General features: G+C 37.5%; 1 protein-coding gene across 5 annotated transcripts in view; it reads left to right on the forward strand.

The window, feature by feature from the left end:
* Positions 1-855: 855 nt before the first annotated feature.
* Positions 856-26,380, forward strand: part of LOC6586623 (adenylate cyclase type 5) — a 44,966-nt gene continuing 19,441 nt past the window's right edge. Inside the window, exons 1-7 of one of the 5 annotated variants that reach the window (XM_032733324.2) lie at positions 856-944; positions 4,816-5,016; positions 18,449-18,692; positions 18,759-19,040; positions 20,645-20,759; positions 23,282-23,430; positions 23,582-24,111. In XM_032733324.2, the coding sequence (XP_032589215.2) occupies positions 18,450-18,692; positions 18,759-19,040; positions 20,645-20,759; positions 23,282-23,430; positions 23,582-24,111 (1,319 nt within the window). In that variant the 5' untranslated portion in view covers positions 856-944; positions 4,816-5,016; position 18,449. Of the gene's footprint in view, positions 945-4,575; positions 5,017-18,448; positions 18,693-18,758; positions 19,041-20,644; positions 20,760-23,281; positions 23,431-23,581; positions 24,112-26,380 lie in introns of those variants that run through there. The other 4 variants (XM_044009820.1, XM_044009821.1, XM_015160447.3 and 1 more) reach the window with 4 other exon arrangements.

Genomic DNA, 26,380 nt, shown 5'->3' on the forward strand with positions numbered 1-26,380 from the left:
TTTCTCTCTCTCTCCCTCTCTCTCCCTCTCTCTCTCTCTCTCTCTCTCTCTCTAGCTTGCTCTTAATAATTCAACAATTTTCCAAACGTTTGATTAAGTCATCGCCTGTTTTAAGTGTTGTCCTTGCATGTTAATACCCTTTCAGCGGGTAGCTTGATTTTGTTACTCAGCTTGTCATGCATAGCTAGCATGTTCTAGCATGTTCTATGTGAACTGAGCTCTGGTCAGCTAAGAGTCAGATTCAAGTCCAGTACTAGGCTAGTATAAGATCTACTGCATTTTATAGAGCATTAAATTTACGCATATTTCCAAAGTCAAATTCGCTGTCTGTTTTATTGTGCTTGAAAGCAGGCATAAGCATAAGCATAAACATAAATATAAATGGATATTTCGTGCTTTTCGCTGTTGAATTATTGATAAATTGTGGCCAAGCATCGGGCATCAAACTTTATAAATTGCCTGACAAATTTTGGCAGCGTGCAACAAGTGGCGCACAGTTGTTGCCTGCAACAGGCCAGCAACAAAACAAAATGTTGCGGTTAGCGAAGCGTAAACCAAAATGAAAAGGCAAGCACAAGAAGAAAAACTCTGCCGAAAATTTAAAGAGCACAACAGCTTTTGCCCAATTTGGCCCAAAGGAGTTTGAATCGTTTCTTTTCAGCTCTGCTCGGCTCTGTTCTGGACAGGCCAAAACAAACACCTGTAAACAGTCGCAAGTGAGGCGATGGAAATGGAAATTGAATGTGGAAAAGCTTTAAGCGAAAAAGCTTCGTTAAGTTCGCTTCAACATTCAACATTGAACGAAGCCGACAGGAAAAGCGCATAAAAGGCAGGCACATCGGAAAATTCAACTCAGTTGCGGTTTCAACGTCTCCGACTGCGAATGCGAGCTGCACAAGAAAATTCGTTGCGAAAAGTGAAAAACGTTGGGGTTTCGAAAGAAGGTAGCCGACAGCAAAGAAAATTCTCAAGAAAATTACAATTTGAAACTGATTTCTATAATATAATTTTAATAAACAATGAATGATAATTTAAATTTAAACAAAATGTGGAATTATTATCCTATTAAATTAAATGAGCATAAAATCAAAGAGTGAACAAATATTTGACTGCTTAAACTTAAACTGAGCATAAAATGAAGCATGATTTAAAATATACAGTTGTTTATTAAAGCTTATAAAAATGTTAAAAAGTTTACTTTAGCAGCAAAATTTTAGAAAAGTTGCATGAAATATCAATTTTGAGCTCAACATGAATAGTTTAACTCAAACAGAGAATGAACCAATAAAAACTCGAAACATTTACTAAAAAAAATAAACAATATATCAATATAAAATATTAACAATGAATAGAAATATGAACATTGAAGAATAAAATAAAAAGTGCATTACAAATTCAAGTATTCAATATGAACAGTCAATATAAATATTTATGTATATGAAACGATTTTTGAAGCAATAAATTTATCAAATTTATTAAACAATTTAAAGTGTAAACTAAGTGATAGCTTAAATAGAAAGTGGACGAAAGTAAATCAGCAGGCATTAAAATATATATGGAAAATATATATATAAAAAAAAAAAAATATATAATATAATTTGAATATAATAATATAATTCGAAAATATATATAGATTATAAAATATATATATAAAAAAATAAATAAAATAATATAATTAGAACAATAATAAAATATAATATATAATAATATTATATTCCATTATGCATGGATAACTAGAAGTCAAGCTGAATATAGTGAATACAATTATTCCTCGATCAAATTAGCATAAAAATAATTTGATTCGGCTGCAGATCTTGTAATCGTTAAGTTTATAGGGTCTGCCACGCCTTCTTTACGGCATGAGCTCAGGCTATAGAAATCGATGTTTTCCGATTAACTATGCCTCAATTACTTCCATTTGAAAACTAAGGTAAACAGTGATTCAATAGTAGAGCCAACTGATCTTTGCTTATGCATATATACACATACACATGTATATCCTCTTCTTCATATTGGCTTAAATATTTGCATACACAATTGAGCATATAGAAGACATAGCAGACGCCTTTTAGCCAGGTTTTCAGTTGCAATGCAATTCCAAGTTTCAAATTGTAAGTCTCTAGATAAAAAGGCGCTTTTCGCTTTTGCTATGCATGGAGAGTGAAACAGCAGGACAAACATTCCACTTAGCAGAGCGTGAACAGAGTAGAGAATGCAAAGGGAAATAAATAACTAAAAAATACAAATGCCTTAAATAATTTGAAAAACAAAACTATATATAAAGAAAAGAATTTTTACTATGCCACTCTCATTTGAAGAGGCGAAATGAATGCATAAATATATATAAACAATAAACAAAATAAAGAAAAATGCAAAGAAAAACCCAAATAAAAAACATGAAACAAAATTGCAAAAAGAGAATTTTAATTAAATGGGAAATAAATAACTAAAAAAATACAAATTCCTTAAATAATTTGAAAAACAAAACTATATATAAAGAAAAGAATTTTTACTATGCCACTCTCATTTGAAGAGGCGAAATGAATGCATAAATATATATAAACAATAAACAAAATAAAGAAAAATGCAAAGAAAAACCCAAATAAAAAACATGAAACAAAATTGCAAAAAGAGAATTTTAATTAAATGTGAAACGAAACGAAAAAAAAAACGAAAACAACATAAAGCGCTAATATAATTAGATTAAAGCAAACATAACTGTAATATAATTGAATTAAATATTTCATATACATATGTATATTTATAAATATGTATATAATATACATAAATCGATTTTAAAAGACGCAAAAAAGCTGAAGCTAAAAATAATTTAACGCTCAATTAAATTGAAACTTGGAAGCGAACTTTCACAACATTTGCAATTAAAATGCAATTAAATTGTGCCCAAATCAAATTAAATCTTATGTTACACACACACACACAGACACTCATATATATGTATATATTTACAGTTAGTTGTTTTGGCTCAATGACAACAGCAATAAATAAACAAATTGATGGCTCAGTAATTGAATATAGTTTTCGCATTTATATATAGTATTTGGTTTATTAAACAAACTGCATTTACCTGTGCCCCATTGTTGTTGTTGTTGTGTTTGTTGTTGCTGCTGTGTGTTTAGTGTGTTGTATTGTTACAGTGCCACACACAAATACACACACACACACACACACACAGAGGTAGGTTTATTAATAAACGTTTGGCATACAAAGCCACAGCGACATAGAACAGATAATGAAAATCGCGTATACGCGCCGTTGCCCGCGGCTGCCACAACGTGTACATGCATGCACGCGTGTGTGTGGGTGTGTGTGTGTGTATAGGTGTGCTTCTATACTTATGTGTGTGTGTGTGTGTGTGTGTGTGTGTGTGGCACGCTTTTGTATTTATTAATAACAAAGTAATCAGACATTGTAATCTCCTCGCAAAGCGTATTACAACAGTCATAACAATGCCAGCTCAAGCAAGTGCTCGCCTCTCCCTCGCCCACTCTCTCCCTCACTCCCCTTGCTTGCTTTTTTTTGCTCTCTCTGTCAATGCTTTTTGCTTTGGTTTATCCGGCTACTGTTGCTGCTGCATCCTTAGTCAGCTCCTGCGGCTTTTGTTGTTAGCTGCGGCGCACTTCCGCCTCAAGTGGCAACAATAACAACAACAACAACAAAATTATTTCATAATATTTATCAATTTGTTGTTGCTGTTTCGCTTTCAATTTTCTATATACATTTTTTTTTTTCGTTTGCATTATTTTCTAATTTGACGTACGTAATTCTCCTTTCTCCCCTCACCCATTCCACTTCCCCTCTCTCTCTCTCACACCCTCTTTGGGCTTTGATTTCGATTTTTGCATTTTTAATTTTTTTTGTTTGGCTTCAATTTGCGTTGATTTTGCTTTGGCGCCTGATTGCCTATATTGGCCTATTGGCCCACACAACACTGGTGCGGGTGTGGGCGTGGCGCCATATTGATGGGCTTATGGCGTGTTTATGAGCCAACACAACAAATTGCCAACACACAATCATTTACTTGCGCCGTCCGTCTGTCTTTATGTTATTGCATGGAGCATTTCGCATGCAAATTGCAGTAAATGTTTTTCTTTTTGTGCTCAGTGTCTGGGCCACGCCCACAGCGCACGGCCGCCCTTAATTGCAGCTGAACAGTGGGTCAAACTAATAAGCAACAAATTAATTTGATTTGCATAATTGTGTTGGCTTTTAAGAGACAGAAGGAAACGGAATGAAGGCTATTGAGGCAGGGACATCGGGGCGTATGATTAATATGCAGAAGAAACCTTGACTGGCAACGGCTTGCATTCGCATTTAAATAAGTGTTAACTGTTGTTTCGTTTTATCTCTGTTTTCTTTTGCAGCTGTCATTTGTAATTTAAAATACAACAACAACAACAACAACAACAAAATCCAACCACAAAAAGGCATAAAAAAGCTGTCAAGCCGCAGCAGCAACAGCAGCAGCAGCAAAAATTGAAGCGACAACAGCAACAAATCAGTTTAATTTAAATTTTCCCTTTTTTCAAACAACACACAAAAAGTGTGGGCGTGCGTGTGAGTGTGTGTGTGTGTGTGTGTGTGTGTGAAAAGGGAAGTCTTTTTTTTTTCTGTTAAGACAAGACCTTCTCTTGCGTCGACCCAAAACAAACAGTAAAGAAACAACATAAGAAGCGAGAAAAAACACTCGACAGCTCGAGACGTGGGCCGACGGAGGAGCCTGTAAAAAGTATTTATTATAATTATTTGGGATATTTTTCATTTAAACGCGCTTTTCATTTGCCGCCACAAAAGCTGAGTAATAAGAAATGTTCTAAAATGTACAAATAAATAATCGAAAAAACCAAAGAAAATATAATAACGAGAAGAAGAAGTGAAACGTGAACAGTCGCAGTATCGTGGAGCAGTCACGAGCAGCGGCGCTGCCGATAACGCTGCATACTTAGTGGCATCAGACGTGCCGGCACCTGCCGCAACAGCAGACCCATTAGACAGGTATGCAAAAGCCACACATTAATTCTCATTCCCCGATAATGCCCTGTAAATGTGACCTTTAAGAGTGTGCCAGAGTGGGGTATGCTCTGGATGGATATGTGATATGTGACGAAGGAGACTTGAGTGAATGTGAAGAGCTAATGCTATATATTCTGTATATGTTTGATAATATGCATGTCTGATAATACCCTGTAAACTTGGGGAGTGAGTAAGAGTGGAATATACTGTACTTTTGCCTCGGATTGGGACGACAGAAGCTTTGCTTAACTGTGAGTGATGAGAGTACGGTCTCCTATATATTCGCTTGCTTTTAATGCCTTCTCAGCATTCGCAGAGTGTATTAGAGTAGGGTATATTCTAGCCGGGAATGAATGTGCAAATGAAAGTATTTTTTTTTTTTATTGAATTGGAATGATAAGAGCCGCTTCTATATATACTACATGTTAGATACTCCATTCTTATGCGATTTAATCCACTTATCTATCTGTCCATCAGAGGTCACATAGCTATTTATGTACAAAAAGTTAGCATGTCATAGATGATAAGTTGGGTTTAATGAATTCAAATAGATACAGTCGAGCCTCAATAATTTGAGGCTAAATCGAATATCGCGAAAAATTGAAAAAAATAAATAAATATAATAATAAAATAATAATAATAATAAATCTCATGGAAAAAAATCCTTCTTGATAATTCTCGATAGTTTAAATTTCTGTGTAAATAAAAAAAAAAAAAAAAAAAAAAAAAAAAACAACTGATCCCCTTGCTAATTCGAATTATTACAGTTAGATAGAAAGAGTTGAGTTCGATTCTGTTCTTTCCTTTTCTTCTATCTTTGTCTGTTTCAATTTACCGATAAATATCGATTCTTATAGTTTAAGTATGTAAAATATGATCAATTCAGATACTCTATATACTGCTTTTGCATGAGAGTAGCTCGATATAGAGAAGAGCTGAACCTGTATAGACGATTGCGGTTGTCTGCTCATACACTTAAATGTGGGTTCTTCTATCAGTCTGTGCATCTTTTCTGTCTGTCTGCTCTTCCATGTTCATATCTCCTTAAATACATTTGTATCTGCATATCTGCCTCTGCTTCTGTCTGTCTGCCAAGCTATTTCTTTTGTTGAGCTACGGCCACAGCTTGTCTTTGTTGCTCACAGACTATATTTTAGTCTATCATTTGTATAATCTTACTTAATTCGGGCAGCAGGTCAGCTGCGAGGCTCTCGGCTATGGCTTTGGCTGTAGCTTTGGCTTTGTATATTTTGGCTTTGTCTTTCTGAATTGTGCTCGGATTTAGTTAATTCATGTGGTGCAGGTTCGGCTTTCGCAGCAAAGCGTTTAATTATTTAATTTTGTTGCATGCTGCATACGCCTTGTTTGCCATCAGTTGCCGCAGCAAAAGGCCACGTGCCACTCATTTCACTGGCTTTCACGTGGATTTTAGTCAGTTTTTCATTCGGTGGTTGCTGTTGCGGTTCACTGTCTGCCATTGCTCATGTCAGTTGTGGTGCGGGGTGTGTGTGTGTGGGTGGGTGTGTGGGTGTATTCGCGCTACGAACTATGTTTCAGTGTTGCGGCTAACTTTGCGTATGCTTAATATGAGCTCTATAAATTATTAAGTATACGTAATGAGCTAGTAAATTAGTTTGTCAAATTTAATAAAAATAGAAAGCAGAAAATATGCCCAAAATATCGAATATGAAATACCCTGCACTAGACTTAGCTCTATTCGTATAGTAGTTATACGATATAAAATTTACCTTGCTGATATATCATTTGAATGTAGGGTAGTTCTAGATAAAAGCTTATTTTTCCAACTAATCAAGTATTTATGTACGGAAGAGATACTTCCCTCTTCGCTTCACATCAACCCCTTTACAAAGGATACAAACCTCAGCTGGCAGCACATGAGCAAAATAAAAATGCATTTTGCACAAGTTTCGCTTTTAGCTGCGGCTTAGCGGCACGGACAGGTGCCAAGAGCAGGTGCTCAGTTGAGGATTTCCAGGCAGCGACTCGGCGGTCTGTAGCAGCAATTAGTTAACGTAAAGTTGATGTTGCTGGCTTGGGCACAGACAGGCTTATGTGATTTGTGTGTCGACTATGTGTTAGTTTTGACTGTTGCCCTTGTGGGTTAAGTAACGCTCAAAGTTGGGCCAAACTTCCTTTACATCAGTGATGGATACAAGTTGGCAAAGTTCTTGATATTAACATGTTGTTGGAGTTGGTAATAAAGCATTTACCTGAACAATATATATCAGAAATTAAGGAAACAATAGATATGAAGGCAAAACAAACTTTTTGTACCCTGTAAAAATGAGCATTAATTACTCAAATTAATCAATATTATAATAATAATAATATATGTTCATTCAACACATAATAAACAACACTAGGTATGCCTAGAAACGGGTACATGTATTAATCTGAAACTAAAATTAGCTAGGGTATCTCCCCGTGCATCAGTGGATCAATTATTCAAATCAATAGGAAAACCATAAACAAAGCAAAGCCACACTGAATTTAATCTGTGGCTAATTGGAGAGAACACGCCGCTAATTAGTTGTCTGCTGCTATTCTTGTGGCATGTTGTTCACTGTGGCAGCTACAGTAATTACTCATTGATAAAGGTTAGACAATTCATTTTTGCCATTCATTTCTATAATTAATAATTGAATGATGTTGTATTCGATGTGCGTTTAAAGGTCGCCCCCAAAAAAACACCTAATCGAGCATGGAAGGCGTTAATTTATTCATTAGATTTTGCTGCATATCTCAATTCATGCCGAATTAGAGAGAGGGCAAAACAAAGAGAGCTAGTGAGGGAGAGATGAGGGAGGAGGAAATTAAAGTAGAGTGTAATATTGTGCGTAACTTGTTACGCAGGACACGCACAAACGTGAAAGACACTTGCTGCTAAATACATTTATGCTATGCTTGGCCAATATGCTTACACTCGTTCAGAGAAATGAAAAGAGTATATCAGTACGGATACAGATACGAAGATACAGATACATAGATACAGAAACGCAGATACAGATACAGATATACTGATACAGATACACAGATACAAAGATAGATAGACAGAAACATAGATACAGATACAAAGATACAGATATAAAGATAAAGATACGCAGATAAAGATACAGATACATATTCATAGATACAGATACATAGATACAGATACATAGATAAGGATACAAAGATACAGATACAAAGATACAGATACATAGATACAGATACATAGATAGATACAGATACATAGATACAGATACATAAATACAGATACACAGATGCAGATACATAGGTACAGATACAGATACAGATACATATGCATAGATACAGATACATAGATACAGATACATAGATACAGATACAAAGATACTGATACAAAGATACAGATACATAGATACAGATACAAAGATACAGATACAAAGATACAGATACAAAGATACAGATGCATAGATACAGATACCAAGATACAGATACAAAAATACAGATACATAGATACAGATACAAAGATACAGATAAAAAGATAGATACAGATATATAGATACAGATACAAAGATACAGATACATAGATACAGATACGTAGATACGTATACATAGATACAGATGGATAGATACAGATACATAGATGCAGATACACCGATACAGATACATACATAGATAAAGATATACAGATACACAGATGCAGATATTGTATGCTCCACCGACTTATCCTTTTTCACATATTCTAGCAAGTATTAGGTGGCCTATATCACCTGATTGCAGCATCCCTTATATGGTTCTGGCATTCCTTAAGCTAATCCCAGCCACAGTCTTAATTCCTCTTTCATGTCTTTGACATTGTCGCCACGTGCAGCAGCCCCACGGTCAGATGTCCTTGAACTTTTCAACGTACGTGATGTGCTTTAATTTAGATCTACTCTAATACACACACACACACACACACATGCAGACGTGTGTGTGTAGCTAAGTAAATGCAAAACGCATTGGCCACTGTCTGTGGCAACTGCTGCAGTTCATAAAACCCGCTCGAAATTAAACAAACAGCCGCAAAAATTAACCGAAAATATTATTCTGTTTATTTGGTTTGGAAAATTTTTGGCATGCTCACAAATAAGCAGCAGGCAGGCGACTATTGAAATTGTTCCGGATTGGCTGTCAGTCAGTGGGTCAGTGGTTTGCAGCTGCTGTGGGTCAGTTGAGCAGCGAAATGTTGATTGAGAATGCGATGCAATGCAATGCAAAAATGTGCCAAGATTCTGTGTGTGTGTGTGTGTGTGTGTGTGTGTGTGCTTGTACGAGACTAGGCACAAGGTAAAAAGAAATAAATCAAGTGCAAGAAAGAGAGGTGAAATGATATTAGATCGAAGATGAAATACTCTGCAAAATTGGCTGAAAAGACTTGACTTGATTCGGATATCTTGCAAGGAATTAGACTTAGACTTAAAGAAAATTTCAATTCAGTTTGCTTAGGCTTGTGCACGATAAGATCTAGTCTAAAGATCAATGTTTAAAACACATACTTATATTTTACTTTTAAGTTGATCTTAAGCCCAAACACAAATTAGAAACTTGAGTAAAGTTCATTCAAGGGAAGGAACACCCACATATCCAAATGAAGTGATGCTTTTGACATTTCAAATTCAATTCATGACCAAATTGTAAGAGCCTCTTTCTCTCGCATAATCTTAAAGGCATAAGAAAAAGCTGTCGACATTCACACAAATCAATGATGAGGCAGCTGCCTTCAACTTGGAACTGGCGCCCGTTCTGGCTAGCTGCCAAATCGGGCACTTGACGGGGCCAAAGGCGCTGGCTCAGACCTCGGACCACGGACCTTGCTCTCGGACCCAAGGCACCAGGCACCAGGCACAGTCATTGACAGACGCCGTGTGTGCACTTAAGTGCATTGCATTGCAGGGTGTACAGTAGGGTCTATGTGTGGGGGGTAGTTAGCCTAAGGACCTCTACCTAATTTTAATTAAATGCTGCAGTTGTTGTAGCAACATAAACGCTCTCTGCTTCTTGGCTGTAACTGAGCCGAGCGACTAGAGAATTTAAGTTCAGTCCAGAGTCATATGCAAATTGCCGTGAGGCATTAGGACTGAAAAAACATCAGCTCTGCCTGGTCCTCGCATATGGAATGAACGAAGGATAATGGACTCCAGGGTGGCTCAAAACAATGCGAAAGCAGAAACCGATGCAACCGAAGAAAGACAACAATGCATAAAGCCAAAACCATGGCCCGGAGCGCAGCAACACAACAGGCAGAGCTAACTAGGGTGTAAGTGCAGCACTAAGAAATACCACGCACATAGTTTTCATTATTTTTAGCAATAAGGAATTTCCAGGGACTTATTATGGAAGTAAAAGAGGGAGGAAATTCAAAAGGAAAAGTTTTGACAAAGTGAAAGCTTTTATTGCTTTTATTATTTAATATAAATTTAATTTTATGTTTTTATAAAAAATACTCGGAAAGAAAATGTGATCGCAGCTGAATACCCTATAAATATTGTTGAGCTATCAGCAGTCCAGATCGTTTAGAAAATTGGCATTATTTGTGGAACTATTAGATCATAGAGCTAAATAAATATTTATCCTCTTTATACTCTAGCATAAAGTTTTTGAGTCTTGAGCTATTCAATTGCCTTTTCAAACTAGTCCATTATATTACATTAGTCGTGCCTACTCCATGGCGTCTCTTGTTTGTGCCCAGGGTATTTAAAAGAAAGCAGTGCTGTTTTGTCTTTGCTTTAGCTGTTTTTTGCTGCCTTTTCCACAATGCATTCATAAGTACAACAATGTGAGCGCTGTCAGAGCCAGGTGAGGTTAAGTTTTGCCCAGGGGCCAGGACTATGGAAGGGCAAAGCTGTTGCTGCTGATAATGCAATTGCTGCACCTGCTGCTGCTGCTGTGGCTGCTCATCCTATTGATGCATGTCTATTCAAGCAGCTGCTTGGTTAAACATCTCCGGTTCCGTCTGCCTCGCTCGTTTGTCATTTGCTTTGCTTAACTTGATCATGTCAGAAATTACTAAGTCAAGCAGTAGCTGCTGCTCCCTCGCCCACACCTGCCCGCCCTGCTACCTGCCTGAGTAAGCTGCTTAGCTTTGGCTTCAGCTTACTACAGTTGGAGCTTGCCGCCTGCTGCTCGTTTGTGCTGCTGTTTGTTTGGCTTTTATTAGACTCATAAATGTGTGCTGCCTATCGAATATGTTTACCTTTTTTTATTGCTCTCATATCTCCTGACGCGTTTACAAATGCTTAGATATAAAATTATATATTCGCTTGATTTCGTTTTAGCCACAAATTTAAACAACGATTTTTCGCTGTTGCTGCAATTAATTATGAATTTTTCTTCTTCTGGTTTTCTTTTTTTTCGGCTAACCCAAAACTGTTTTTGTTTACGGCTCCCATTTAATTTAATCAATCAAAGTGCGTGCGTGAGTGTGTGAGAAGTATTATGACTTCCGTTTATTTTGCGTAAATTTTTATGCTGTGCCTAATGTGATTCATTTGTTTGCAAATTGGACCATAAATTGAAGAAATTTGAAGTTGTTTACCAGGGAATTCGATAGGAAAAAGGTTCTGCTTATATATTATATGAGAAATATATTATTGATTGCAAATCTTAACGAATTAGCCATTGGGGAATAGAAAGGAGCAGCTGGCCAAAGAGATAAGGTCAACGATTAGTCAAAAGGTATTCCCAATTTCATTAATATAAGCTTCAAGGACTTGCATATACCTTGCAGCTGGAGCATATCTGATACTCGAATGCCTTCATATAAGTGCACACATGAAATTTCGATTGTAAAACCACTTTGAATCCATGATTGCTGTTATTACCAGTAAAGTTTTCCTTTTATAAAATTATCCAACTATCTGAAGCGTTAAACGTACGCAAGTTGTAAAACAATTAAAATAATTTAAAAGCTTTGCTTGTTGAAACAAAGTTAACTAATAATACAATCAATCAGTTTCAAAGTCATTAAGTGCGTTTGTTTATGTGGAAGCGAAATGCCTTAGACCAAATAACATAGACAATGCAGCAGCTGCAGCAACTGCTTTCTCTCTCACTTTCTCTCTCTCTCTCTCTCTCTCTCTCTCTCTCTTTCCAACCTGCACCCAAATAAACATAAATATTTATATTTAACGTGCTACCTGTAAACATAGCATTTTATTTGCTAGCTGCTGTTGTAGAGCGTACGCTCTGGCGTATGAGTAATATGAGTTATATGTTATACTCGACTTGGCGCAGCTAGCAAGCAAGCGATGCGCTTCGCTGCTTAAAGCTTTTAGCTAGACCAACTCGCTCAGTGCCCCAATCCAACCCAACTCAACTCAACTCAACTCAGCTCAACCCAAAACCCTACTCGAAACATAGTTTTTAGTATATTACGCATACGGCCCGTGGGACAATATATTCTTAATGATAGATGGCTGCCAAGCGACGCTGGCTCATTCACTTACGCGTTCCGCATATGAATTAATTTCCAATGCAAATTTATGTTTCGGTGGCCAGGCAAACACCTTTGCGTCAATGAAATGCAAACAAATAGCGAAAACCAAATAGCGAAAGCGCCAAAAACCCAAACACAAAGATGACGATGCGTAAACAAAGCCAAACACATATGGCAGCATAAATAGCATAAGAGCAACAACTGTTACAAATATAGAAACTATATATCGATATGTATATATATGCAGACAGAGATATGGAGAGTGCCTATCTGTATGTGTGTGTGTGGGCGTGACTCCGTCTGTGTTAGTGTCTGCCAAATGCCAACAGCTGCTGCTGCCCAGTTAATGATTGAATATGCATGAGATCTGTGTTTGCTGCCATTTAGTGGTTGTGGTGCGGGGTGCGGGGTGCGGGGTGCGGGTTGGATTTGGTTTGTTTGGGGTTAGTAAATGGGGGCTGATACTGGCAACAGCTATTGCTACTCCAGTTACAGTTTACCGCTGCTGGCCTCATTAATTTCTGCCGCTTATCAAATTTGTGTGGCTATTTTATTAATTTTCTTTCCTCTTCTTCTTCTTCTTTCTTGTTTTTTTCTGCTGCTGCTGTTGCTGTTGCTGTGTGGGCGAAAGTTTTTTGTTTTTGCTTTCGTAAATGTTGGTACTGCCACAATATTTACCAGGCCATTAGCGCCATTATTCTAATGAATTGCTATTGAACTCTAATGCCCAAGAATGTTTTCAATACCTTGTCTGTTCGGACTGTGGACTGTGAGCCTGACATTGATTAACAAGCTGTCGTTAGAGTTGTATAACCGCAGTCTCTGCTCCTTAGTCATATGGCTAAGCCTTTAATGCCTCTTAAAGCCATATCCTGTAAGTTTAAATTGCCTAAAAAGTTTCTAAGTCAACACGAATGAGCTGAGGTGGGTTGCTCTTGATTCAGAATGAACTGATGGCATAGAAATGGCACTGATTACATTTTATACGAGAGTCGGATTGCACAAACAGCAACTAGTCGCATTATAATAATAATAATAATAATAATAATTAAAGCAGCAAGAGCTGAGAGCGTGGCTTATAGGAGACAACGCACAGAGCCAGGATCTAGTATAGATTAAGGACTTATGTCAACTTAAGCCTGTATTGCACGTGCTTGAGCTCACTATGCAACATAGGATATCTGCCAGTCTAACACTTTAAGCAACTCAGTAGCATGTTAATTCAGGCCATTGCTTGGCGGCTAATTAAATCAGTTGCCTGATTTCGTGATTGTTGCCGCGTCTTGTAGGCTTATGCTGCGATTATGCTAAAAAGCTCACAGAGTTTTCTTTCGCAAACTTCAGAGCTCAATGCTGAATGACAGCCAAGGAGGACAATGTTGATGCCTAGCAACTGGTAACTGGCAACAGGCAACAGGCAACAGGCAGCAGGCAAATGACAACTGCCAACTACAACAAGCCATAAAAGATACGTTCTTAGCTGCTGTAAGGCGGTTGCTGCCAATTTAGCATATGCTAAAGAACTGAAAATGTTTGACTGAACGACTTGCACACTTCAAAACTTCTCCCATTACCCCTCACTCTCTCTCATTCTCTCTGCTGTTGCCAAACTAGCTCGTAAAAATAACTTGGCTCAAAAGGTGCTGCTGAAAAGTCGAGCATTCAAGCTTCAACTTTTGCATATTTCACATGACAAAATTAAATATTTATATGAAATGTTAGCTCGTTTTTTTCCCTTTTTTTCATATTCATATTCCTGTTGCTTGTCGACAGTTTGAAGGGGTTTATTAAAGGGCAGACTTAAAGTTTGTTTAAACATACGCTTACATGTGTTATAAATAGATGTACTTTAAAATCAGTAAAATTTTTAAGTTTTCGGAATGAAATGTGAATTACTCAAGACATCAAAGTCTCAAATCTTAATCTGTTAAGAAATTTGATTAGGAACATTCACTTTATATCATATCAAAGATATGTCAGATTCAGATCCAGATCCAGATGCCGTGCAGATTCCTTAAATGTCAATCCAATTGAAATTTTCAATAAATTCTTAGTAGAGCTCCCCTCAAAGTTGTTTAATCAACAATTCAATAAAAATAAATACAATTTTCCCCATTTCCACAGACTAAAGCAATAAACAGAGCATTCCTTAGTCACCTCAACCCATTCATAATACTTTTGCTTGCCTTTGCTCAGCTCTTGGCATATTTTAATTGAAAGTTTTCTTTTGTATTTGTTAAATTGTTTCGTGAAATGTATATATACATACATATACATATATACGCTGTTGTTAAAGTTAATTGCGTATCTATGAACTTTGACCTTGGAATATGAATACTCTTTCGGCCGAGTAGAATTCCATTGAGCCCAAGTAGTCTATCCGTTCATATTGGGCGCATTTTTGGGGCAATTTCAATTTTAATTACATAAATATATATTTCTGGCCGGTGTTTGTGGTGGGCGCAGTGAGTGGATTGGGGTTTTTTCCCAATGAGAAAATACTTTGAATAGCATTCCAATTGGTCGAGCAGCGAAAGTGTTGCAAAGCGCTTCGTTCAGTGACTAATCTTGAGTTTCCACGAAATGTCGACGAAAAATGAGGAAAATTGTGGACGGAGTCCGTAATATAATAGCTACTTGGCTGCCTATTTTCGTTCCATAATACTCGTCCATTATGTATTGTGGGAATGTAGGTCTTGCTAGGTATATTGATATTCCCATACATATATAAGAGTAGCCACAGCTGTTAGAGGGTTAAGATGGGTTAAGAATTCTTCAAATTGACGTAGACTAAATCTCGGCTCTTTCGAAAGTAGAGACTTATATTTTTTGTAGATATTGCTGTACATTTTCGAATATTTAATATATTATATATCATATTTGATATATATTTGGCTTCTTTGGAATTTAGTATCTAATAACTTAGTTTGACCCAGTCGACTCCTTATACGGTTTTAAAGATTTATCACCAATTACCTACACCAATTTCCGTAAAATCTAGACCTACTACACTGTTAGCCTCCCACATTTCGGTGATTCATCGATCTACCTATCTAGTTCTCGCCCTTGAACGAGTATTACGCAGTCGAGCACATCCCAATGTACTTTCCATTTTTTCTTTTTCAAGTTTTTTTCTCGCTCGTTTTTTTTTTTTTTTTTTCGATTTTCTCATTCAATTTTCACTTGTTTTTCTCGCTTTTTGGCAACAAAACAATTTGTTTATAGCGCGTTGCTTTTGACATATTTATGCCGGCGGCCGGCACTTGAGCATACACGAAGCCTCCTCTCCACTCACGCCCTATATATGTATGTAGATATATAAATATATATATATATATATATGTATTTATGTGTGTGTAGAGTAGCTAAAAACAAAAGGTAAGCGAACTGTTTTGAGACTTCAAACTCTGCCCCCAATAATGCGGCCAAAAACAAAAAGAAAATGGAAGGAAAAGGAGCAAAACTTCTGCTCATGTGCCTTCGCATTGTTTGTTTGTTGTATGTTGCTGTTGTTGTAGTTGTTGTCTGTGGCACAGTTTACTGTTATGCGCTTCAAGAAAGCCGTTATGGAAAAGTGCCCAGACTTAGGCATCCATAAAAACCGAAGAGTCGCGGCTTAAGACTTATAAATGTGCATGGGCATATGTTGAGCGCGGCAACAAATCTTAATTTAGCCACTTTAATTGCTGTCTATAGCGTCTAGGTGAAGTAAATTAACTAAAATGAGACGAAATGAAGCTGCAGCTTTAGTTCATTGAGGTTTAAGGTGAATTTCACTTGATTTTGTTGGATAATATTCAGCATTCAAATAGTTTCTAATTAGGAAACTTAATTGGGTAACTAAGTAAATAGAGTTCGGGCTCAGATTACGGTCAATGACAGCAGTGTCTAGACCTTCATTAGTAATAAATACAAATAGTAATTACTGGGAGGGACTAGAGAATATTTTTGATAGGCTCTTACTATACCTGAAGCCAGTTAACTAAACGAAGACTATCTTTAGCTCTTCATTTTCAAACGAATTTACCAACATATATCATAATCGAAAGTCTACAACACACTAAAATGTATTCAAATATTTTTAAAATAATAAATTAACAAATTTGGGATATTTCCAACAAAATTGAACAAATAAATTTATTAACAAATTTTATTAATCAAGTTGAACTAGAATTATCTAGAGCTTTGTTGTTTTCTTTATATACATTTGTAGAAAAATATAAGGAGAATATCTGATATAGCAGCTCTAGAAATTGTGCAGGATCTATAGATATCTCCACTTTTCCATCGTTCTTAAGGTTTCCTTAACTTTTCTTCAGCTTTCTTAACGTGAACTATAGCCATATATGCATTGCAATTATTAACTCATTTCACTTAATTTACATATTAAAGTGGATGCTTAATTTTCATATTTATTTTTATAGCTGCCTCAGCTTTTCTTTTTATAGGTTATACAAAATTTCACTTTGTGTGCTTTTGTTGTTGCCCTTAAAGCCCTAGCTGAAAAACTGTAAACTGTAAACTGAAAACTGAGCGCCCTAACCTGTCGAGTTTTTCCATTGAGCTGAGCTGCTTCTGTCAGGCAGCCCGCTCGCCCCGGCCCCTCTCTCCTCATTTCATTTTCAGTGAAAACCCAATCAAACAGCTCCGCCTCCCTCCGCTCTGCCCGCTCCTGCTCAATATCTTGTGCCGTCGCGTGCTTGGCGCGCATTTCGTGAAGTCTTAAGTGGGCCGGCCTCAAATGTAGATACGTTACGTTACGCTACGTTATTTGACGTTACGTGACGTTAGAGTGCGTTGCGATATATTTGTTGGCGTAGGCGTATTTGCTCTTGTTTGTTTTTGTTTACTTACTTGTTGTTGTTGTTGTTTTTGTCATTGTTGTTGTTGTTATTGTCTCCTTTCCTTCTTGTCACTTTTGGGCCAAAATCGAATTTATTGTTTTAATGCCATTTCAGTCGCTGCCTCTGAGGCCAGCGGAACCCAAAAGAAAAAATTGGCAATTTGTTTGGAAATTAGCGCGCTTCTTTAGCATGTAAAATAAAAATCAATTTCCCTCCAAAAACGAAAGTCTATATACACTTGCCAGATACTTTATAAAGTGCTGAAGTATGAAGCTATAATATGAGAAATTTATTAGTTTTGCTGTGGATAAACAAAGCTATAAGGTTTAAAAATAAAAAGTTGATAGACAAACGCTGTGTTTCTTTCTCCTCTCTTTTTCATTGCTCTCCTCTTACTTGCTCACTTCATCATTGGTTCACGCATTCTCTCTCAGTATTTTTTTTTCACTTTCTCTCAGTCGATCTATCTCATTATTGCTATCTCTTCTTTTCTTCTTGTTATTTTTTCAGCCTCATGTAATTATTCTCTAAATCTGTCTCCATATGTTTCTGTCTCCCTCTCTCTCTCTTTCTTAGTCTTTATCTCTCTCTCTCTCTAGCTTTCCCTCTCTCTCTCTTTCTTAGTCTTTATTCTCTCTCTCTCTCTCTCTCTCTCTCTCTCTCTCTTTATTTGTCTCTAGATTTCCCATTTTCCTTCTCCATCTTCCATGTCTCAATCTCTTGTTCACTCTGCAACTCTCTCGAGAAAGGCATCGAATATACAAATACTCTGAATAATACTCAACTCAAGCTCATGAGTAAATAAAGCTTAAAATAGGAGACACAAGCTTTCTTAAATTTAAAACTTTGGCTGCTCTTTAGCTTTTTACAAGTAAATTACGGAATAATCTACTTATAGCACAAACATCTGCCTCAAAGCGAAAGAAAGAATCAGCTTAAAATTATCCTATATTGAATAATAAATTCCTTAATTTCCACAATAAAACAATATGGTAAGTTGTTTGTTGCATATTGTATATATAAACAAGTGAAATTAATCTCCAAATACCAGAATTTTTCTTTAGTATAAGTGCTCTATAGGTATAATCATTTTCTCTATATTCCCTTGCAGCATGAGCGCCAGTGGCAACGGCAACAGCACCAGCAGCGCCATCAATACCAACGCCACCAGCACCAGCACCGCCACCACTGGCACCGCCACCGGGACCGGCACCGTCACCAATCCAGCATCCACGCACATTTTTCGTTCGCTGTCATCGGAGAGCCAGAAGCGGGAATGGTCGAAGCGTCTGTCATTGCGTGGCATGCGGCATGGCGCTGGAGCTGGAGCTGCCAGTCTGGCTGCCAGCAAGGAGGTAAGCAAGTGGACAGCCACTAAAACCACAATCCAATGCCAATGCCGCAAGCTATTCCAATTGCAGGAGACGGCCGGAGTGGGCGGAGCAATCGGTGGTCCGGGCAAGCATCGCAAGTTCTTTAGTCGCTCCGCATCGCTGAAGCAGGCGGGCAGCGGCGGCGGCAGCACGCAAGCCTCGATGGAATTGCATGTACCTGGGCACTCATCCGCAGCTGGCTCCCCATCTGGACTGGCGCATCCGCTGACACAGCCATCGACGCCAAAGAAATCCAACTGGGAGGTGATCGAACATTTCAATACCAGCGCCAAGGGAGGCAAAGCAATGGTTAGCAGCAGCCTGATTGCGGTAAGCAGATTGGATTGAGACTGAAAGCAAGGAGTAGGCGAGTGGAAGTGGGAGTGGGAGTGGGAGTGGAAGAAAGAGTGGGACTTGTTTCTTACTGGCTGTGGCATCAATTAATTTACCCTCCTAATGGACAGGCAGGACCCAACTGACTCTACGATTTAAATATTTAATTCGATTTGGTCATAAGACAAATTAAAATACAATTTCATTGGCAAAAAGGCAAAGCTAAACGATGCGGGCAGAGCTACAAATGAGGGTGCGAGCTTTTTAGTTGAGAAGTTGAGGGGCTATATCGAGGGGAAGCAGGTCTGTAAATGTAGCCTAGGGAATTCGTATTGAGTCGCAACATTTATGCTAAAAGTTTATGCATTGTTAGATGTAGCTTTGAAGCTGCTTCTGTTGCCGTCTTTCCGAACAACACTTGAGGAAAAGTTAACACCTTCGGCAGAGGCTAACAAGGATGCACACACACACACGCCCGAACATATGTACGTATATATACAGTCAAAACTCGCACACATCAAAACTCACATAGAATGTGGAATATTGTCTGCATGCACAAGGGCCCACTTTACAATATTGAGCATGTGTGTCGCTGCCTACAGTGGCAACTAGCTAAAGTCGAATGAGGTCTCCAAGTTTACTAGTAGAAAATATACTATTAAATATTATATTATATAAAATATTAATCTGAAATAAAAGTTTAGAAATATGTTGAGTGTCGATAGATAGATAGATAGATAGATAGATAGATAGATAGATAGATAGATAGATGATAGATAGATATATATATATATATAGATGGAGAGATGGATAGATAGATAGATAGATAGATAGATAGATAGATAGATAGATAGATAGATAGATAGATAGATAGATAGATAGATAGATAGATAGATAGATAGATAGATAGATAGATAGATAGATAGATAGATAGATAGATAGATAGATAGATAGATAGATAGATAGATAGATGATAGATAGATATACATATATATATAGATGGAGAGATAGATAGATAGATAGATAGATAGATAGATAGATAGATAGATAGATAGATAGACAGATAGATAGATGGATGCAGAGATAGATAAATACATAGATAGAAAGATACATAGATTGATAAATACATAGGTAGATAGATAGATTATAGATAGATAGAATAGATAGATTAAGTTACATAGTTAGCAGATAAGTAAATAGTAAATAAATAAGCCAGCAGCTGCTCGTGCGTTGAGTGTTCACTGTACTTGAGAATGCGTGCACTGTTCGCCCGAGTTCTCGAGAGTCAATTGAAAATGTTTATGGCGCAAAGCAGCGTAAAGCGACAGCAATTGAGAGATGGTGTGTCTGTGTGCGACTGTGGGCGTGGCATGCCAAATGGGCGGCAATATGTTTAAAGATGCCGCGTGGAATAAACGTTGAGCAACAGCAACGAAACAGCTTGGCGGCAACTGAAGTTTAAATGGAATGCATGGGGCGTATACTTAATATTTATTATGCAAGCAGTTAGCTTCATAATAGCATATATATTTATATATGTATATATAACATAAATGAATATCCCCTTTATTATCACAGCTATCCTTAATATTTTTTTCCAGGCTGGCATCACGCGCTGCAACATTGACGAGTCGATTGACTCAACCAATTCGAGCTCCACCTGCCACAGTCCGATGATCTATCAAAGGGACGAGGCCCAGCTGCTGCAGCAACAATGTGAGTAGCACTCGAATAACAGAACGTCGCCTCGCATACGCTAAGTATGTAATGGGATACCCTGGACATGGCTAATCAAAATGCCAACACATATGCTCGCACTGGCCTGATCGAATAGCTGACTCGAATCTCACAACTTGATTGTCATTGTCGTCCCATTGAATTTGACGAGACAGCTTCTCGGCTTCACTTATCCAATATTTAGACAGCCCCCCCTTCTGCCCAGTGTGATGCGTGCTGCAGGCTGCGGGCTGGCTGCCTGCTTGATAGGTGGCCTTGTCAGTCAGATTTATATGTCTTACTTTCTTTCTCGTTTACTCTGTTATATTAGCGCACTATGCGAGACGGGTGTATTGGTTTTGTGACTATAGTTTTTCTTTGTAAATACCTATAGACATATTCGCCTAGCTTAGATCAGCTCTATATCTAGCTTAAATCAGCTCTCAGCTTAACTCAGATAACTTTAGGGTGACCATATTTGAACTTACGAGCTTTGCTAGGACTGAATCCATACGAACTTATGAATTACATGGAGCTCATAGCTTTAGAGATGGGGTGACCATATTTTTTGAATATTTGAAAATTCATTTACAACGTGAATTATTTGAAATCAATCAATCAATCAATCAATATAATCACAGCATTGATTGAACTTACTTTTGAATATGAACCACAAGTTGTTATCCAGCATATTTTCAGCATAGTTAATCTATTTTAGGGAGACCATACTTTCATAAATTATATTTTATGTAAGTTTTGCAGTTTTTTGCTCTAAGAGATTTGTTTTATACCGCCAATATAACAAATGTCTCCTAACTTAGTCTTCTTCTTAAAGTAGGCGGTATTCTACGGCCGTCAACACCCGTTCAATCGTAGTCCGATTCTCATTTATTTTCTATGAAGCGGCCACAGTGGCATATTGAATAAGGCGAAAGACTGGCAAAGGACGTGGCTCATGTTTTTGATATGGTAAACTCGTGTATATATTTGTATATACATAGAGATTTCTATAGAAATTTACATAATCACGTTTGGCATTTATTTATTGATGCATGAGAACGTACGTAACAAAAAAAAAAAAAAAAAAAGGAAACAATATATAAGAAAGTATACGCATTGTTGTGCGTGTGCGTGTGAGTGTTTATGTGTGTGTGTGTGTGTGTTCAACTTTATGGGGTCAGTCGAAACGATTTTACATTTTATGGCATTGTGCAATGCATTCAGAACGAGTAACAACAATGTGCAAAGGCAACAGGACGATAAGCGAATCCATTTTGGCAATGCATATCAGGATCAAAGTATTGTGTTGCAGCCACAAGCTATAAGTTGCCCCTTGCCAGTTGCAGTTATGATATCCAAAAACCAAAACCGATGCATGTACGCATGGCAATGTTTATATAAATTCAACAATGCCACATGCAGCTCTCGCTCAGCTGTGAAACATTATTAGCTGTGAATGCGGCAATCGAAAATCTCATCAGAATGCAATACGGATATTTTCAATTTGTAGTCCGAATTGCAGGCGGTCACAAGACAAGCAGTAAAACCTTTTGCGAAAGCAAATAACAAATATGTACGTATGTATGTATATATGAGCTTTTATATTTAAATGTATTGCTGTCTGGCTGTCAGGTTAGCTCGCTATCCGATTGTTTGCTAACCAATAAAACCAAAACAGAAATTGCAAATATTCCATTTCAATTTTCATTTAATGAATATTTAACACATGAGTGAGCCCAAACTGCTAATTATTCTCACAAAATAACGTAATTAGCAACAGGGCAGCAATGAATGAAGTTCGAATGTAAACTTGGCTAAAAATAGCAGCATAAATTCGACTTTGACTTTGACCAGCAATTGGCTGGAAAATCAATGAAATTGAAATAGAAATTTGCAGAGCTACTTTAAGCCTGCTGTGCAACGGTTTAAAGTCATTAAAATTTATACATAATATATGTAAAATATATGTATAATAAATGTTAAGCAATATTGAACGAATCAAAGGAAAAGAAGAGAGATAGGAATCGTAGGACATTAATTAGACTAGTGCTAAAAAGCTAAATATCTCTCATTAACAATTTAACTAATTCATAGAGTAGAGATTTCTCCCAGCCCCAATTTGCCCATATTTATTGAAGGAACTAACTCAAGAAGTGTTGCGAACAGCTAAAATTATCGATTAGCTAAAACATTGCAATTGAACTAATATTGTATTTACAGCTTAAGATCATTAGAACTTGCTATAAATTTTATGCCACATTGAAAATCTCTTTTATATCTATAAAGTGAATCCAATACTCCCAAGTCTAACTCAAATTAACCACAAGACACAATCGCTATGAAGTAAAACTAGAATTTCAGACTCAGCAAACTAAAGCTTTGGTTCATTTGGTTCATTTGAGCCACTTGTGAGAGCATACATCAAAATTTAATTGGAATTCACAGCTCTGTCACACCACAGACTCTTATTAATTCCTCCTCTCTCATCCCCCTTCCCTCTCTCCTTGTGTGCTTTCCCTTAGCCGATGCAGCTGACGGTCGCAGCAATGTGGAAGCGAACAATCCAAGCACCACGGGCATTCAGGCAGGCAGTCCAAGCATATCGTTCTGGTACCGTTTGAATCGCATCATTCTGCGTCTTTGCTCGACGCATCAATTCAAGAATCTGCAGGTAAGCAGCTTACGCACCAAATATATATATTGACCAGGCTATCAAATGGAAATTGGCAACTCAATTGGGTAGCTCAATTTACATATTCGCTGGAATGAGCTTAAAGTCCTCACAATTTCAATTTGTTCGCTCGTTCGTCTGTGCTCGCCAGGTGGAAATGCTTTATCAGCGTTATTTTCTGCGAATGAATCAGAGTAATACGACGCACATTTTGGGCCTGTTGCTAACGTTGATTTTGGCATTATCCTGCACCCAGCTGGTCTACACCACCATGCAGCTGCGCCGCAGCCTCGCCACCCCCAACCTGACATCCGCAACGATTCGATTGGCGGCTCAGTCGCTCGACGCGAATGCCACGGCAAGCGAAAATGTTACGCACCTGATGACGGCCACAGCAGCAGCAGCTGCACCACTAGCACAGCCAACACCACCTCCAGCACCACCATCGCCGCAACGTGCAAAACAAATGAGCCATCATCATCAGCATTTGGTTTCTATTGGCAGTCTGGCAACGCTCAGCGCTGTGCAAACTCCAACTGGCATTCGCCGCAACACTAATGCGTCACAGCGGACCGCCGTTGCCGACGAGCGGAGCCCGCAGTGGCTCGAGCCTCGGCAGAAGCGCAAGCATTACCATCGCCTACACAAGCATCGCTACAAGCAGCATCAGCATCGCGCCAGGTGAGTGGGCAGCCATCTCATTAATGAGCACTTGACAAATTTATTTGTTAGTGCCAAAGGTATTACGTTGCAACAACTTTCAGACTTACCTAGTTTATTTGGTAGTACTAGGAGTAGGGCAGCTAGGTATCTAGTATGGTATTGGGTTATTCAAATATTATCTATGATTCTGATCAAAAGTCTCACGAAGTTTATTTGTCAATGGATAGGTAATACTAGGAGTGGGGCTTCTAGGCATCTAATATGGCACTAGGACAGTGAAATATTATCTATGATTATGATCTAAACTCAACTAATATCTAGAGAATATTAATATATTGAGAACATTTTAAGCAAGTTTTTGTTGGTGTAGCTCACGAACCGAAAGAAAAACGAGGCGCTAGCTATTTGTTAAAGTCCTAATTATCAGATATTTCGACTTGAATAATAATCCTAGTGAATAGTTACCCATTTAAGAGTAAGTGATTAGCAGAGTTGCCAACTTTGCTTAAAATTAAAATAATATAGAATATTAGTGACTGGTATTATTATTTTTCCTTAACTGGGGCCTTTGGCTTTATCACTAATTGAATTAATACTCTATGATAAACCCAAATTAATCGTTAACATTATTTATACTATGAATTTTGATCAACTGTAAAATTAGTAGGTTAAAGTAAGTGGACTTAATGAAAGAGTTCAAATTTATTTGTTATAGAATATATTAGTCCATTTCAAAGTAGTTGTGCCTTAACCATATCACTGTATCATAGGGTTTACCACAATTCTTATCGATATCTACATCGATAAATTGGAATATTAAAGCGTAGACTTCAAATATGATTTTGCTCAAAGAGATATGCACAGCTTACATCAATTTTGATATTTCCTATCAATGTTTAGGCCTCGTTAAAAGCGTGTCGAACGTTTGGCAGCACTGGCTCCCATCAATTGCAGGTCTCACAGCTGGCTAACTGGCAAGTGGCAACAGGAAGTGCCTGGGCGCTTTGCTCCGTTAGCGGTTGGCTCTGGCACTTTGACAGGCGCGTTATGCAAACAACTGCCAGCTGCCAATTGCGAGCAGCAGCTACTCTAGGGTAGACAGCCACCCAGCCAGCCAGCCGCTGGTTACCTGTCCAGACACGCATTACGCATACGCCGCTTTGGCCTGACAGGCCGGCAAATTCAATCTGCGCCCATAAAAGTGTGCTACGCTTTTTGCCGCGGCAAATGGATTTTGCTGTGATGTTAAATTTAGAATCGGACCAATTTTCAATAATAAATCGCAGCCAAGACAAGAAATTGCCAACAATAAAGCAAACAGCAAACAGACAAACAAACAAATAAAAAGCCACGCAAAATATTTGTAAAGCAATAAACAAAGTCAACAAATACATTAATAAAAAAAAAAAAAAAAAAAAAAAAAATCAAATAAAATAAATACGCGTAACTTGGACCACACACGAGTTGAGGAATTTCCATTTCGATTTCGTTATTCGATTTATATTTGTTCGTATATATACATGTGTATGTGTGTGTGTGTGTAGATATATTTATTCATGCCATCAAGATCGATAGTGTTGTATTGTGTGTGCATTGAGTTGGGCTAAGCTAATGCCAGACTTATTGATATGCGTAAAGAAATTGTTTTTTATGCCCGTTCGGCGTGCGAAAGTGAGGTTAGTTTGTTTGTTTGTGTTTTTGTCTGGGTGAAGGTTACTGAAGGAACTTATCATTGTTTGGAATTTGCTCATATAAGGCTGATTGATTTTGTAATAATAGAGACTGAGGCGGGGCGCGGGGCGCGGGGCGAGTGTAACTTTAGTTTTACACACACCTGTGGTTCGTCATAATATTCTTTGGATAAGTTGTTTAATATATGTATATGTTAATATATAGATGAAACTGAACTTCTTTGTAATCAGAGAGCAATAGACAGATATAGCTTTCATATGGAAAATTCTATTCCAGCAATCCGATGAATATATACAGCTAAAGCTATCATAATCCATAATCCTTAGTCCATCCTACTCCAGCAACCCGATGAAATACTCCTACTATAAAGCTAATGTCAAACAGTTTATAAAACTTTTTACTAAATACCTGTTCTACAGATTAAGCTTAAGATTTCTATATACTATATATAAATATATTTATTATTATCCTTTGCAAACTTCACTTCATAAATTGTAAACATTTTATAAATTCAAATGACTTTAAGCGAGTATTACGTAGTCGTGCACTTCATTTATTGCTCTCTACTTTCTTTTACATATCAACTTATACACCT

Source organism: Drosophila mojavensis, unplaced genomic scaffold (assembly GCF_018153725.1).
Source record: "Drosophila mojavensis isolate 15081-1352.22 unplaced genomic scaffold, ASM1815372v1 contig_74, whole genome shotgun sequence".
In the NCBI taxonomy this organism is placed as follows: domain Eukaryota; kingdom Metazoa; phylum Arthropoda; class Insecta; order Diptera; family Drosophilidae; genus Drosophila; species Drosophila mojavensis.